The following is a 17,166-nucleotide window of genomic DNA, read 5'->3' as shown; positions in this document are numbered from 1 at the left end:
AGCTCGAAGACATGATGACAGATGGACTAAGAAAATAACAGAATGGTACCAAAGAGGAGCTAGAAGAAAAACCTGGAAGACAACAACAGAGATGGACAGATGAAATTCATGAGTTTATGGGTAGTAAATAGAGGGCCATTGCACAAAACAGAAGGAAATGGAAAGTTGCTGGAGAGGACTTCATCCTGCAGTGGACTGAAAATGGCTGATGATGACTCTTCCACACTTTGACACATGGAAGAACAACTGCATTATCACTGTTGTAACGGCTCACAATATTAATATTTTATTCATTTTCTTTTTCATTATGCCACATGTTCTATTGCCAATTTACTGATCCCATTCAACTCAATTTTTTTGTGTGCTAACTCACCAGAATGAAATTGTCAAATTTTATAATTACAGCAGAGTTTGCAAAACATCTGGTTTCCCCTAGCTATTTATATATAAATGCTATCTCACACTTGCACACCACTATCACTAAACAAAAACTTTAAAAATTGCATAGTTACTCTTCATGATAAAGCCATGATAAAGAATCTAAAAATAAACAAAAAAAATCGTGTCACATTCTGACCCCATACTGAACTTTCATTTTACAAATGATATAAAACATCATATCATATTCAATAACAAAATCCCTTACCTATTGCGGTACTATATAATGACAATGCTTCTTCATATCTTTTCTGTTTATAAAGAATATTTCCAATTTCCTTCTTTTCTTCAGCAAGTCTAAAAAAAAATCAGAATAGAAAAAATATTGTATGTAAAACTTGCATTTAAGCAATTAGAGGAGAGTTCAATACACTGATTCATATAAGAACTCTGAGTAACAAATGTATGTAAGCTTGGTGTCATTTATGTTCAACTTAAGAAAGCTTCCTTTTATTAAATACCAGATAAATTATTAGTTATGATGATTTGTGATATATCTTCAATGCTAGGACTTTTGAAATACCATTTGAGAATTGATTCATTTCATTTCACTTAATGAACTGATGGGCAATTGTCAACTAATGGTTACTAGCTTACAATCCCCGATTATTGAATAAGTAAATGGGAAATATCGGGAAGTAAATGAGTTAGGTCAATGGCCTAATCACTGCACTGTAAATCAATCACTATGGACAGCAATAGCAACACTCAAATTAATTGAAATGGCCATTTGGGGTGATTAACCCATTATTTGGGGTGAATAACCCATGCATACATATAATTTATACTGATAAAGCTCTAAAAGTCCACATGACCTAACTGATTATACAAATTTAAATTAAATATCATTAAAACATAACTTCTCAAATTTTTCCAAGCAGTCATACAAATTTTTGTTACATTAGCAGTTGCATAGAGGTTCAGTAGCTCCTGTGCTTAAAAATTTATAGTATGGGCATTTGTGAACATTTTTCAGTGATTTTTCTCTATTCAATACAAATTCAAAGTAAAATATCATATTCATACCAACAATACTGTAACTAGTTTTTAAAAAGAAGTTTCTTAATCAAAGTGGTTACACAGTTTGTGTAACCACAAACTGTGTAACCAACTGTGTAATCAAAGTGGTTACACATAATTTGACTGCAAAGAGATATTCACCACTGGCAATATCCCAGTGGTCAGCTAAGGGGTGCAGCAGTAGCATGAACATTTGAGTTAACTATGCATGTGACTGCTAATATAGTAATGACTGCATTCTTGTCAAAAATGATTAGTTTCAAACTACTTTTAACTTATGTTGTGCCACAGTATACACAATGCGTGCACACACTTTCCCCCATGGTCAAATAGAAATTAAACAAAGATGATGTAATATTACTTTTAAAACCAGTGAAATACTCTTAGAATATTTTTGAAGAATGCATACAGTTCAATTTTCTTAAACAAACAAGAAAACACTTGACCATAAAAATTTGTTATTTACTTCTGAGTTTAAGTTCATTTTCTCTAGGATGAAAATGTAGCTTCATCATGATTATCCACCACCAAATGCTTAAATGCCAATGTACATAATTCTTCACTGGGATGAAGAAAACTTGGTAAATGCCAATCCTTCCAAAACTTGGCCCTGTATTATTTTTTGGAAAAGGAGTCCACTGCTTCCATGCTCATCATCAATAACACTGATTTCTAGACAAAAATTACATATCTTTTCTAAGGATTTTGAGGAATAAATATGGGGATTACTAGACTTTTAATCTCTCTTGGCATAAGCAAATCAAAAAATACTGCTTCCTCTACATCACACTTCTGGTTGGTTGGGTTTTTTTTTTTTTTTTTAGGAGCATTAGCAACTAAGGCCATATTGCCCCGGGGATATGCGGTGGTCATTCCCTGACCTTTCCGCATCCTCTGTATTTGGTGGTCATGGGCTTGAACCCCGGTCTAATCAAGAAGCGTGTGCTATGCACTGCTGCTCCTGCCCACCTGGCTATGGCGGCGCCACCATCACCCTTCTAAACAGCTACTGACTGTACATATCTTAAATTCTCCTTAATGTGCAATATTATTTCCAAATTGGGATAGTGATCCAAAAACCTGTGGAACCTCCTAGACCAGCATTTCCCAAACTTTTTTAGTCACGGAACATTTTTCATCTCACAACATATTCATGGAACACTTACGAAATACAAGTTTAGTGGGAGCCAAAGAACTGTTGCTAATATTTTATTACATATGACACTGTGCATCGAGAGCATCCTTATTTCCAACACAGGTAAAGCTGAAATTGAAATAACTGCCATCATACTTTCGTTTTGGTCTTTTATTATTTGGTTCCTGTTTTTTTGCTTCGGATTTTTGGGGAACAAAAGGCTGCAATTGTTCAACTTCACTTTGAAGTGTAACAATATTGTGTTCGTTTTCATCGACCACAGTTGCACTACTAGAAGTACTTTGCTTCTCGTTTTAAAGTTCCTTTTTTCAACCACAAATCCATGGTCACATATTTTAATAATAATATTTCAAAATACTAATTATCAAAAAAAATTTATACAAGGAAGTGAGTTTAGTTATGATGTCAGTTTGCTTCCACCTCTCCTCAACCCGTGTACTCCAGGCAAAATCGCATATGAATGGCATACTAGATCACCACATTGCTACTTTTTTGTAGGTGTCATTACCTCTACACATACTTCTCTATGCAAAGCCTGCCAAAATAAAGTGTTCTGCAGTGTACTTGATTATTAGTCTATGCCAGTATATTAATAACTGAAAAAAAATTATGTTAAATATTATAATGATACAAAAGTGGTGAACGCTACAAATATGTAAAATTTATTTATTTTATTTTTTTAATTATTAATTATGATTTTTCACGGAACATTTATTCACATCTCGCGGAACACAGTTTGAGAAACGCTGCCCTAGACTAACCAAAAGAAGGCATACATGTTACTTAATGGCCCACACTTTCCACTGTGTGTAACATAGATGTTTTAGTTTCTGCTGCATGCATTTTCTATAGATACTGTATTTCCATGGGCACGGTTGTTTAAGAACTCTCTCATCAACCAGTCCAAACATGAGCCTCAACTAGTCAACACCCATTCACTGCCAGGAAAGAAAAAGGGTGCTGTTACCTAGAAAGGCTTCAGTTCTGCAATTTTAAAATATATTTGAATAATTTTAAAAACAATAATGATCCTAAGCAAAACTTGTAATTCCAAATGGCATGAAACCAAACTATGTTTCAAGTATCTGTCTACAGCTGAGATTTGGTGGTGAAATTTCAAAGGTGTATATTATCAAAATGATCAATATACATTGCAGGGATACTAAGTATTAAAGAATTCACTTTTAAAACAAACTTTATATTCTCAGCCAGCTATATATGATGCCATAAAGGAAAATTTTTCTGAAATATTTTTAAAAATATTATATTTTAATATTAAAATTATTTAAAAAATCAGTGTTATGTTCAATGTAAAAAAGATTATGATGATAAAACAGGCACAATCCTTATATAATAATAACTCTGATACAGCTTTCACTTTATGTTCCACCATACATGGACAGCTTACAGTCAGTCAGTTTAAATCCATTCCAATAGCAAAACTACAACTTCTGAATCCCCCATGCTCATTAAAAACATATGACTCTAGTACTAATTATCAGCCCCCCTCTTCAGTTAAGAGGCATGACTATTAGTATAGGGTCATATGACAAGCAAGGATCACATTACATTTCTAAATGATATGTTCCCTTGGACTGACTTAAAGGCTGGAAGTCCTGGAATAAATCCAATAAAAACCATACATCCCTAACTGTAGCATTATCTTTGTTATAATTATATAAAAAAAAAAATAATAAAAATAACGTAACTGTTCAACAGCCACATGAAACAGATTGATTCAGGAATAACAGAGTGAAATGTCAACATCTGTTTCCATTTGTCAGCATAGCAACTTCCAAAAACACAGGTATTGAAAAAAAAAAAAAAAAACATGGTACATAATGGTCAATATAGAGTAAAACTAATAATAATGATAAAATAGTAACTTTTTATTTCACACAAAAAAGTGCTAACAAAATATAAATATTTTGTTAAATTACTGATTAACATTTAATACATCAACTTTTCCTTAGAGCTATACTGAGTAACACATGCCACATTTCAAGGTCTGTTGGTATCTGATTTTATCATTACTTAACATGAATGCAAAAACTACCCACAGATGGCCTTGCTAAAATGGTTAGTAATGGCCTTGAAATGTTCTGAATTACCATGCAGAACACTGTGCCTGTTTTATTGTCATCATAAGGTATAAATTGAAAAAAAAAAAAAAAAAAAGAAAAGAAAAAAAGTACAGTTAATTTAATAAATGACAGTGATTGTACTACCGCAACACTCCATACTAACATGCAAGAAAACCTTACATGCAATCTATAGCTAAGCTACAAAAAAAAAAAAAAAAGACATTGACATTATCTAGGGAAAATTTAACACTTAAAAGATTAATTAAACTAAAAAAACACACACGTATATTCCAAAAAGCACTACTAGAGCTTTTTAAAAAATACGTAATACCAATTTCTTATACAATTAGTGAAAAATTAATCTTATAACGTTAAAGCTGCACTGTCAAATAAAACGTTAACTTACTCGAATATGTGGCTCGGAGTTTCGTGTAGTTCGCTGGGTGCATCAATGTGAATCTCCTTCATCCTGGCATAGGGAGCCTCGAGCATAACTCGATATGGCCGATCGTTGGAAAAATAGCACCAAGACCTGCTGACATGTTTTCGAGGAGAATCATTGGCGAAAACAACGTTGATACTCTTGGGCTTCGCCTTTCGATTTATCCTCCAATATATGGTGAACTTCATAGTTACAGATAATATAAACTGCAGCGTCCCAAGATATACGACGGAACAGCACCCGTTGATCGTTTAAAGAGTTCGAGTCGTGCGATCGCGAGCTAGTCGTGGGTCGGTTAACGGCAAAAATCCAGGAGTAGTGTATTAAAACACTTGGCGTATTCTATTTTTAGAAGCAAACACTCCTGGCATGTTTTCAAAAATCACGGGGGTCACCTCAATCTTCAGAGTGAATAAGAGACATAAAGCCAAAGAATAAAATAAAATAAAAATACCCTACAATCTATTCCGCTGGTGTGAGTGACTCATAAAAAATGGAGAGGAGGGAGAGGGAGAAAAGAACAACATGGTGCTCAAACCATCCTAATGGTGTCAATGATCCATGACATAAAAAACAAACCAAGGATTACCTCCAGTAAAGGTATTCGATGACGCATAAAGAGGAAAGATCAGGAGAGAGGGGGTACATCCCCGGCCTCGTCAGACCTCACGCAAAGGCTCCCGTTCTTAATTAAAATAAAGGGGGAGGCTGTGTTTCCCTGGCATGCTGACTCACAAAGCCATACAAATTCATATAAGTTCTATATACGAATAAACTAGATATGCAAAACCATCATTACAATGTATACAAAACTGAAGTTAAAATAAAAATTCAAAATGATGCAAAAACATGACGCTATTGCGAAAGCGCTACACAAGAGGGTTATAAACCCAAGGAATAGCCGTGCAGTATTTATGCTTTTAAAATGCACGAACCACTTTGAAATGAATTTCCTTATATTCTCGTTTACAAGAAAATTGCGTGCTGGTGGCAAAGCAGTGGATAGCGCAATTTCTCAATGCCCCGCGCATCCAGGGAACTAGCCTGTCGCAGATCAGACAGCATTTTTCGGACACTCAATTTTTCTCTCACACGTATATGAGGCGCCTCCGTAGCCAGGTGGGCAGGAGCAGCAGTGCGTAGCACACACTTCTTGATTAGACCGGGGTTCGAGCCCGCGAGCCACCAAATATGGAGGATGCGGAAAGGTCAGGGAATGACCACCGCATATCCCCGGAGCAATATGGCCTTAGTTGCTAATGCTCCTAAAAACCAAACAACAACAACACACGTATATGAACTGGCACTGGTGCTTAGAATGGAAAAGGTTTATGTCGATAACTTAGGCCAGCATTTCCCAAACTGGGGTCCACAGACCAGTTCCAGGGAGTCTGTGAAACGCTCAGAAGGTATCGAGTAATATGTGTTTATTTTCTTAAAAAATATACTGATAGAATCACAACGAATTTCGTTATAGAACATTACTTATTTTCGATACGATTAGTATATATAATCGTATACATATTTCAAATTATTTGTTCTGTGTATAGCAAATTTATGATAAACAGTTATTATTATATGTCTGTATAAAAATAAGAATAAAGTTGAGTTGTTTCACACATAAAATTTTCAATTTTCTTTTCAGAAAACCCAGTGTTCACACATACACACACACACAAACAAGTTTGCGGACCCCTTCAGAAATTAAGACATGCTTGCGGACACCCCAACACACACACACCACTTGGGGGGGGGGGGGGCGTAAGCATGTTTTAATTTCTGAAGGGGTCGTAAATCTGAGTAGTTTGGGAACCGCTGACTTAGGCCATGCCAACGAGTGTTCTAATGGGCAAGTTATTATCATGAAGGAAGAGAAATCTGGAAAACAACCTCTACCCGGAACAAGTTCACGCAGCTGTCACAGAAGAAAACGGTGTGTTGAAAGACAGTGGCATAGTGTTTAGGGTAAGGCGCCATCGGTGGTCTCCCACAACTGCGCCATCTGCACTTTTGTCAAGTACACAGGACTGTAAATGCCAGAATTGTGTGGCATGTTGTATGTATTGTGTTGGGTTCTGTTGTTTCTCTGGCTACTTGGCCGAAGGGACCTACGTTGCCCGCCGCCGCCATCACAAGTGGGAGATAAGCCAGGCTGGTCTCTGCCGGCGTTGCCTGATCGGAGACTGTGTCTTTTTGTTACTCGACAATGCGTGACCACATACGGCTCAACACAGTATGACAACCGCCAAACAATGCACTGGGAAGTGAAAAGACCCTCCTTAAATCTCGAACTTGCCATTACCAAAAACCTTGCGATTGTCATGTTTTTCGAAGACTGCAAAATTATCTGACAGAAGGTTGATCACACACGGTTACTCAAGTGAAGGAAACCGTCAGTGATGCCATCAGCAACCAAAAGATTTCTGAGCAAAATATAAAAAATCTGGTGTACAGACGGGATTGGTGTCTAAAGTGGTCCAGATTTTTTGGAAAAATAAAGTACCAATTAATAAAAAAATAAAAAAACCTATTTGGTTTATCCTCGCTAGGGAAGATGCGATCTCGTGCATTGGAGTAGTCATGTTTTCGAAACGTTATACAAACTTCTTTAAAAATTCTGACCAGGCTACTCTGTCCTTGATAATTTTCAGCTCAGAACATACTAATCCATGTCTTATGTTACCCTGGTTCATATGGTCTGGTTGCCTCGAAGGAACACCAGCTCCCTTCCCACAAAGCAATGAGATCGACTAACTACAACCCGGATTGGAGAAGTGTAATTTCTCCAGTCTTTTTACATTGCACAAAGAAAAAAGAAAAAAAATCCACAAAACGTGAACTAAGAATTGGGGGGGGGAGAAGAACCTTCCTGTCTCTTAAAATCCTGATGCACCTTCACGATTACCTCGAATTGCCCTCAAATAGAAACCAGTTACCAACAGCTACACAATGGCACAAATTTCAGCGTCACAAGAATAAAACCCAAAGGAAGGCACTATGGTGTCATTCACGAATTACGCAGCGCAATTTGACTGCTACTTATTTTATATTTTACTAGCTTCATGTAATAAAATAAAAGGGGGAGGGAGGGTAAAACCGAAAATGTGGCGATACAAAATTAACTGTGCAAAAAATAGTGTAATAATTAATTAACAATGTTAATTTTGTCTCCTTTTAATTTTGTTAAATAATTTAAATACTCCCACGAGCTTTTGATTTCAAAATCAAAAGAAAACATCAAAATTCTTGCCCGAACCAATTTGGTTTTTAAAACTCACTTTCACCGCACAGCCCCACGTCGCATACTATTAATACTAACTTGTTAAGTATCACTAATATCAACCTCGATTTTTTTTTTTTTTTTTGGTCCTAGCCACTGAAATCCCAGGAAAGTAAGTGGCAAGACCAGCCAGAGTACAAATATTGGTAACGCCCGGCCAGCCTCCCTGTGGCGGGTATTGGTAACGTCGGTTCTCACTAGGGGCCCGGCGGCTAACAGGCCGGACGAACAATGGGCACAACAAACTACATAGTGCATATCCCACACACTTTTAAATCTCTGGCTTGTCCGATACAGAGAACATACGCGGAGATGGGAGAAATCCCAGGTGCCGTCAGACCCCGAACATACCTAATACTCCCACGATCTGGACCACACAACAGATCCGACAAGCAATTGGAAAGCCGAGAAGAACAAGCTTCAAATCTACCTGCGATCAATCTGGCAACAGCGCTGGACAAACTCTGACAAAGGGGAAGTCACGCGAAAGTTCCTTCCAAATCTCGAGCAAGTGTACCCTATATTTCCGACATGGTTTTGCCCAGGACTGCATGTCACCTACCTCCTTACAGGACATGGAGCGATCCGTCACAAGCTTCATCTCCTTTGAATCACAGACAACCCTGCATGTGCTTGTGGCTCCCCCGAGACCTGGGATCACCAGATGCATGAGTGCGAACTGTATGATGATCTACGTGCTCAGCTGATCACACAAGTGCGTTGCAACCCTAAAGACCAGGAGCACCACCTGCTGGAGGATGGGACAAACTACAAAGCCTTAACTGAATTTGCTCAGAGCCTATACGCTAGACGACTAACCCTTCCACTGCCTGCAAACCAAGAACAACAAGGACAAATTTAGTACTCCATGCACCCCAAACCTGAAAGCTCCATGATCAGGTGGAAACGTATAATATCATCAATACCAGATTACTGGAGTAGGACCATTAAATATCCCAACTCATCACCAATTATAATCAAACGGAACATGTATCACAGGAAGAGTATGGGGGAGAACCTCTCAGTTTTACTCCCGTTGATTACGCTGGATATCATGGCAGAATTGGAACTCACCTCAACCATACTCAATTACTTTCCGAAGCAAATTGACTCATGGACGGGACATGGCTCCCAAGGGCAACCTCCAAAGGAAAGAGCAAGCCCAGCCTCCATTCTCCCAAACGACACGGAATCCACCCTAATGGCGAATAAATCCTACTCTTCCAAATATCCATGGACGGGACATGGTTCCCACAAGCGACTACTCAATAAATTGCTGCATTAACTGCACTGTATTGACTTGGACTTATTGATCCTACATTTCCAGCATCAAATGGACCTAGACTTACATCTAGAATACTCAATCCTGACCTTCAGACGGAGTATGCACCAAAAACGGCAAGCAGCCCTCTATACATTATCCTATGAACGCTAAAATATGATTTAACTGGACGGGTCCCGGTTCCAATGAGCGACCTCCAAATTGGCGGCAAAACTTGGCGCACACAGACATCAGAGAATAGGAGTTAAATCCTAGAAGAGACTCAATCCTACTGGTCTATACTAAATGCCACATGGACAAATCGCAGTCTCTGCACGCAGCGCCGTATTGGCGACCTGAGCCAGCTCTCTTGTCTGGCTCACATTTTCCACCCCTCCCCGGCGGGTGGGGGAGTCTGACGGTTCCACCGTCCCCCCACGCGCCACCCCCATTCTTACTTTCTGGTGGGACATGGGCATGCCCCACTGTAAACTGGAGCTGTCTTCTCTATCGGCTCCATGTCTCTGCCTTCCCCCCCAGTCTTCAATCTACTCCCCCCACTCTACCTGCATGCAAGCGAATGCCCCACACAATCTAAATTAAACTATCTAAAATCACCTTCTCCCACTACTTTCGGCCTCTCATTCCTAGCGCCTCCCTTCCACGCGAGCGCATAATGTGTGTGTGTGTGTGTGTGTATATATATATATATAGTGGATATGGCCAAAGGTTACAGCTATAACAATACCAGGTTCTCTTACTAAAAGGGACGGGAAGTTACGCTCCCGGTATTTTCCGACGTAATTTGGCCTTACTACTCTTCTTTCACTTTATCTATTTGCTATCTGTTTCTACTTTTCATACCTCAAGAACTATTAGAGCAATTCGAGGGGGATTGAGGTACTATTACTTTTCTATCACTTAATATCCGTTCTCCTTATTTAGCAACAGCTGACTATCTTATGTCATCCAGTAACTTGTTATATAGTAGTATTGGTTCCTTTCTATCACCATTTTTGCTTTTTACTTTGATGTCGTCGTCTGGGCTATCGGTCGGGCTAAAGTCATCTAGCTTGTTAACCACCTTAATTCGTTCACCTCCCTAACTAATTATATGCTATCAACCACTATATTTAGTATAATCTTAACTTAACTTAAATGTCACCCTACAGATATCCTTATGATATCCATGTATCATTGGTCAGGTATAACATGCAGATGACAACAGAAACTGATAGCTCGCCAAATGTAGTGGACACATTGTAAGGGTTAGCCCTCGATAAAGTCCTTTGCAATGTGTCTGATCTATCTTTACTACAATTGGCTCGACTTAGTTATTTAGTATTTATCCTTATATATATATATGTTTCATTTTTGCATATAACCATTATGTTTCCCTACCAGGTTAGCACCATGGACCAGAGACAGCTATGACAGCTATCAAAGCACTTAGTTATCACCTGCTCTTTCACTAAACATTCATATATATATATATATATATTTTTTTTTTTTTTTTTTTTTTTTAGGTCCTAGCCACTGAAATTTCAAGAAATTAGGTGGCAGGCCCTGCCAGAGTAAATCTTAGTCTACTGGTCTTCCCCCACGGGACGAAAGTGGGGCAACGTTGAGCCTCAGTAGGGGTACAGCGGCTAAATGACCAGATGAACAACGGTACACGACCCTACACGTGTACAATATCCATATACTTTTGAATCTCTGGCATTTCCAGTAAACTGGCACACCCATCACAATGCAAGCAACGCGGAGAAGGGGGAAACCCCTGGCGCCGCTTGACACTAAACACACTTTAATACTCCCACGATATTAACACTATGATATGAAAAGAAATTTATTTATTACTATCGTTCAGCAGTGCGTGATTTAACCAAAAAGATTACGCATATTCACAATTTATTTTAATTATTTCTATACGAAGCTATGACGTATTCACAACCCATTGTATTCTGTCACTCCTAATCAATAATAATATATCATGAGCCATCCTTTCAATGGAGGAATAATTCTTGTAAACTCTTAAATCACACGTTACGCCACGATACTAACACAAAATTTATTTTAGTAACAATTTCAATATTAAAACACCACGATAAACACAAAATTACGAGCCTCTGGCAACCCTTCGACCACATGCAATAACTCCCAATTGAAATAAAAGAGAAAACGAAACTAATTACTGCTTAAAATTCCATAACAATCACGTCATATTTGCAAAAGGTCTCTATCATAAATTCACTGAGCTATGTGGATTAACATGCACAAAAGTATCATGCACAAAAGAATCAATTTCAAAACAAATATATATGTTAAGTTCTCTAACACATCCATGAAGAAGTACGTCCTGTACAGAACGATACATACAGGAAGATACCCTCGACTAGATATATTAGCTACCAATCAATTTCAGGGCTGATAAAATCTGCGAAAAACATTTACTCCCGACAGAATTGGATAAGATAACGCAAAAAAAAAAATATATAAATAAATATATAAAATAACTTAACTTAATTAGCAAAAAATACACATGATTATCTTAACAGCAACAGAAAAAAAAAATGATACATTAGAAAAAAGGTATTGAGAAATATATGTTAAAGACAAAGGAAAGTAAAAAAAATTTAATACTCATTGCTTGGAAGAGGGGGAGCTACGTGATTGTTCATTATTACGTTAATGAATCGACAGACACTATACTATTATATCACGTGGTAGATTAGCATTAGTAGAGGCATATGATGCAAGAAGGCAAGCTTATACAGCATCAGCCAAAAAAAATTCCGTTTCACACAACCATTCGCTCTAAAAGTTTGTCCAGTTCTTTGAATTTATTTAAGCTATCAACTTCCACAACGACATATAGAAGTTTGTTCCAGCATGTTGGCTAAAGGCAAATTTCCGAACATCTATTATACAACTGTCCTTTCTCAATTTCAATTTATGCCCCCTCAGGTTCGTAATCTGGGCAAGAGGAAGAATCCCATTAGCATTGAGCCTGCTCAAGCCATTCAAGGCCTTATACACCTCAATTAGATCACCTTACAGGTTCCTAGTCTCCAGACGCTGTAATTTGCAGATTTTAAGCCTTTCTTGATAAGAGAACCCCTTTGTTCCCCTCACCAATCTTGTTTCCCTTCTCTGTACTCGTTCTCGCAACTCTACATCCTTCCTAAAATGAGGCCTCCAGACCTGTACGTAATACTCAAGGCGAGACCTGGCCATTGCCTTATACAAAGGAATAATCATCTCCTTCTCCCTACTAGCAAAATTCTTGTATATCACTGACAATACCCCATGACCTGCTCTGACAGCTTGTCTGCACTGTTCAGAAAACTTCATACCTGAGGGCACAATTACCCCCCAGATCTGTTTCATTCTCTACCACCACACAGTTGGTACGTTTCTCTGGGGTTCGTAGCCAAGCGGTCAGGCCCAAGGATGCATAATTACACGTGCCTCGAGTGATCGAGGTTCAAGCCCATGACTGCTAAATACGGCCGTTTCTTGTATTCTCCCTACCTTGTGAACTGCTGTGACCGTGTGGTCGTCCCGGAGTATAAATCGAAAATTTATTTTTATGCAGTACTTTGCATTTGTCAATGTTAAACTTCAGTTGTCACTTCTCAGCCCATCTGCCCAACTTTTCTAGATTCTGTTGCAGTAAAGCACCGTCGTTAACAACACTGCCAAACCTGGACATTAAGCCTGATATACCTTCAACAATATCACTGATAAATATACAAAACAACAATGGGGCCCAACACCGAACTCTGGGGAACTCCACTCATAAACACTGGTTCACGAAGAGCAGTGTCCATTAATTACCACTCTGTTTTCTCCCGCCCAACCACCCTTTTATCCATTGTAGCAACTTGCCCTTAATGCTAACACTGCTACAATTTGTACAGTAGCCTTCCATGTGCAACAACATCGAAAGCTTTCCTGAAATCCAAGCATATTTAAGTAATTTATGATCGAAGTTTTAAAGGAACTGAACCACTTCAATTGCAAACAGTTAAAACGTAGCCATAAATAGTTTAAGGGACATAGAAGTGGTTCAATTCGTATAAAATTTTGTATCATTTCGATAATAAATTACTTACACTGGAATGCTACACCTATCAAAAACTTACACTATCGCGACCTGGAATACTGGCATACGCCAATTAAAAAAAAAAAAAAGAAGAAATTAAATTCAATTAACATATTCGAGGCTTTTTTCTTTTAAGTTGTAAGATGAATTTTGGCACAGTTCGCAATGAGTGCTACCTTTGCGGTCCTTATTCCTCTGGCAGAATGTACAACTTCCTGCTGAGCTCACCGTAGTAGGTGGTGCGTCTGCTGGTGTATCAATCTCTAAAATTTGCTTGATCAGGCACTGGAGTGATGACTGCAAACTTGGGACTTCCAAGCGAGCTAACACTTGGGGCTTCACAAGTTCACAAACCAGATCTTTTAGGAAATCCCCAAATTCTGTCTTGTTCTGATTTTTTTTTGATCCTGTTATTAGGACAAGAGCACTGATTCCTGTATGTCAAGCAAATTATAAAATATCCACAAAGGCCTGCACTTCCTTTTATTGGAGAATATGTAAAAATAGCCAGTTTGTCAAAAAGAATCACGATTTTGATTGTCATAAAAATGCATATGGTACTGTTTTATCATTTCGTGTATTTTATAACTCAATGTCTAGAAAGAAAAAAGGCTACAAATTCCCTATTACATTAATCACTCCAAATAAAAATTTATATAATAAATCAATATTTTAGACATTTCATTTTTTGTTGAGCAGACTTTTTATTCATCACATTAGTATGTTTTATGTTATATACAAGTAGCATGGATGATCTACCACAGCTGATTGGCATTTTCCAGACAAAGCTTCCTAGTTTATCTGATACGCCTTGTTCTTTAAAAAGTTTGAATTTGTATAGTCCCTTGTCAATTAAGACAGGGACTATACAAATTCAAACCCCATGAAGGTTTTTTTACCCTTCTACGATTCATTCAACTGTGTAATAAAATCTTCGACATTTTAACAAAACTAGAGACAGCACGAAGTGCGCACTAGCTGTGGTTATTTTCGTTAACGATTGTTGTTATTTGATTTTTAGGAGCATTAGCAACTAAGGCCATATTGCTCCGAGGATATGCGGTGGTCATTCCCTGACCTTTCCGCATCCTCCGTATTTGGTTGTCACGGGCTCGAACCCCGGTCTAACCAAGAAGCATGTGCTACGCACTGCTGCTCCTGCCTACGAAGGCGCCTCGTTAACGATGCAAATAAGCTTAATAGATGAGGAAAATATTTTTCAGGGTTAATTATACTAATCGGAATCAGAGAAAACGAAGCGGGACATTATGATGAATATATGCCACGAAATCAACTCTAGCGAAGCATTTGACGGCCTTCAGATCGCCATTACCTGGGTCGAATCGCAATTGGATTCAAAAAACCAATGTGTCTGAAGAAAATACAAAATTTTGCAAAACAAAAGGAAGAGTGACGTCATTCAAACAAAAATACTGGCAGTTATTTTAACTGCCGTTATACAGTACAATCATAAATACATTTTGCTGCAATTTTTTCTCATTTAAATCGATTATCCTAAAAAAAAAAAAAAAAAAAAAAAAATCAACTACCGGAAACACTCTCGGTCCAAACTGTTTAAGATAATCGTAGAGAGGATACGTGAATACAAAGGGACCTGGACAGGGCTACACGCGTGTATTATAGCACATACAACAGCTTGTCCCCCCCCATCCTAATAAAATCGGTTTACCTTCGTTTCAGAAGTATACCAATGACGTTTACATACTAAACCTAGGATGGGGAAAAATTTTCCCATTTCAGGAATGATTGTCATAATCGATTATTATTATTATTAGCCATATGGTGCAAGGAAGCCTGAGGCTTATGCTGCACTAGCCTAAAAAAAAAAAAAAATTTCCCTTTTACCTGCTCATCACTGCTCCCAACCCATGCCCCTCTAATAAACTGCACGATTAATTACTTATAACAGGACTTAATTCCCTTGTAAGAAGAACTACTGGTTGCAGATTGCGGGGAAATTAAACAAATGAATTGATTTATTTTACATTATAACCTCTACCTATTAAAGGAATTAAAACATCCTTCTTTCAGGATGCTTTAAAAAAGATGAGTAACCTAAATCTTTAAAAATAATCTACCACGAACAGCTCTACCTCAAAGAAATGAAAAAGACGTTAAGTCTAATAAATAAATAATATATATAAATAAAAGGCAACGACGGATTAAGCCAGGCTTGGTTTATTCATTTTCAAAATTTGTAGAAAAAGAAAAATAATCAGCAACCAGAACTGTAGATTCAAGGGTGGGCTGAAAGGAGGATTACTATTGTGATTGCCTCTTTAGAAACAGGTGAGAGAGACACCGGTATGCACCCACTGTGTTCTCATTACCGACTAGCGGTACCCTTCTACGCCTACTCTTCAGACCACTTTCTCCAAGCGTCTCCCACACTACCACGGCTAAAAGTTGGGTGTAACGTCTGAGAGCGTCGTACATCGCGAGGTTACTGGCGGACATCCAGGAAACAGCGTAACGGATGTGGGTTTGGCGACCATCCTACCGAACCACCCAATAAGTGTATGCGCACTTTCCTCAAAATTAGAAAACTTGCCAAGGTTTTCCAGACAGAAAGCTGGTGTGAAATTTTTCTTTAAATTGTTTTTATACGGCGGTTACATAAATCACAGAATTAACTCCCTTTTTTTTTTTTATTACTTTTTTACTCACGCAGGCTGCGTTGAATCTTTTCGATATGCACGTTGATTTTGTCCATTAGCTTTCTCAAAATTTAATGGATAAAAATCCTCGGAAAGCTTACAAATATGAAAATAATGCGTTGAAACATTCCTATCAGGCATGAATTTTGCATATAAGTGTACATCAATATTTACTCTTAATTTTTTCAACAATTTTAGTGTTTTTATTATATATGTGATTATATGCACAGGAATATTTTTTAATGCATTTTTTATATGCACAGGAAAACTTTTTTTAATGCATTTTTTTTTTTTTTTTTTTTTTTATGAAACCCCCAAACACGAGAGGCATTGGAACCGATAGTACTTAGTACCGTGCATGGGTTGGAGGTTGAGAAGACGAAAGGAGATATTTGTTGACATTAGACGAACTTCTGTAGACTAATTTTCAGGAAATACGTATGAAGGAAGGTTGTTCCAGAAAACGGTAGTTGAATGAATAAACGAGGAAGATGAAATATAGAGATATTAAGAATTAAAATACAAGAGTGACGTCTGATACAACTACACTTACGCCAGGCACATTACACAATGTCAGGGATGGGGAGGGATCATCATATGATGAAAATACTTTCATGAAAAGGTCTGGCGAAATTGGGTGAAAAAAAATTGATTTGTCTGCGTTACGCAATATTTAATGGACTGATGGTTAAGTACTAA

The 17,166-nt window shown here is 37.7% G+C and overlaps 1 protein-coding gene across 1 annotated transcript in view; it reads right to left on the bottom strand.

The window, feature by feature from the left end:
- Nucleotides 1–17,166, bottom strand: part of LOC150086664 (dnaJ homolog subfamily C member 7-like) — a 136,041-nt gene that overhangs the window by 92,432 nt on the left and 26,443 nt on the right. Inside the window, exon 2 of the mRNA XM_090372669.1 lies at nucleotides 647–735. Coding sequence (XP_090228795.1) covers nucleotides 647–735 — 89 coding nt within the window. The remainder of the gene's footprint in view (nucleotides 1–646; nucleotides 736–17,166) is intronic.

Source organism: Mastigoproctus giganteus, chromosome 4 (assembly GCF_048544385.1).
Source record: "Mastigoproctus giganteus isolate SK-2022 chromosome 4, ASM4854438v1, whole genome shotgun sequence".
Taxonomy (NCBI): domain Eukaryota; kingdom Metazoa; phylum Arthropoda; class Arachnida; order Uropygi; family Thelyphonidae; genus Mastigoproctus; species Mastigoproctus giganteus.
Note: the sequence above shows the minus strand (reverse complement) of the source record. Positions and strands in the feature narration are given on the sequence as shown.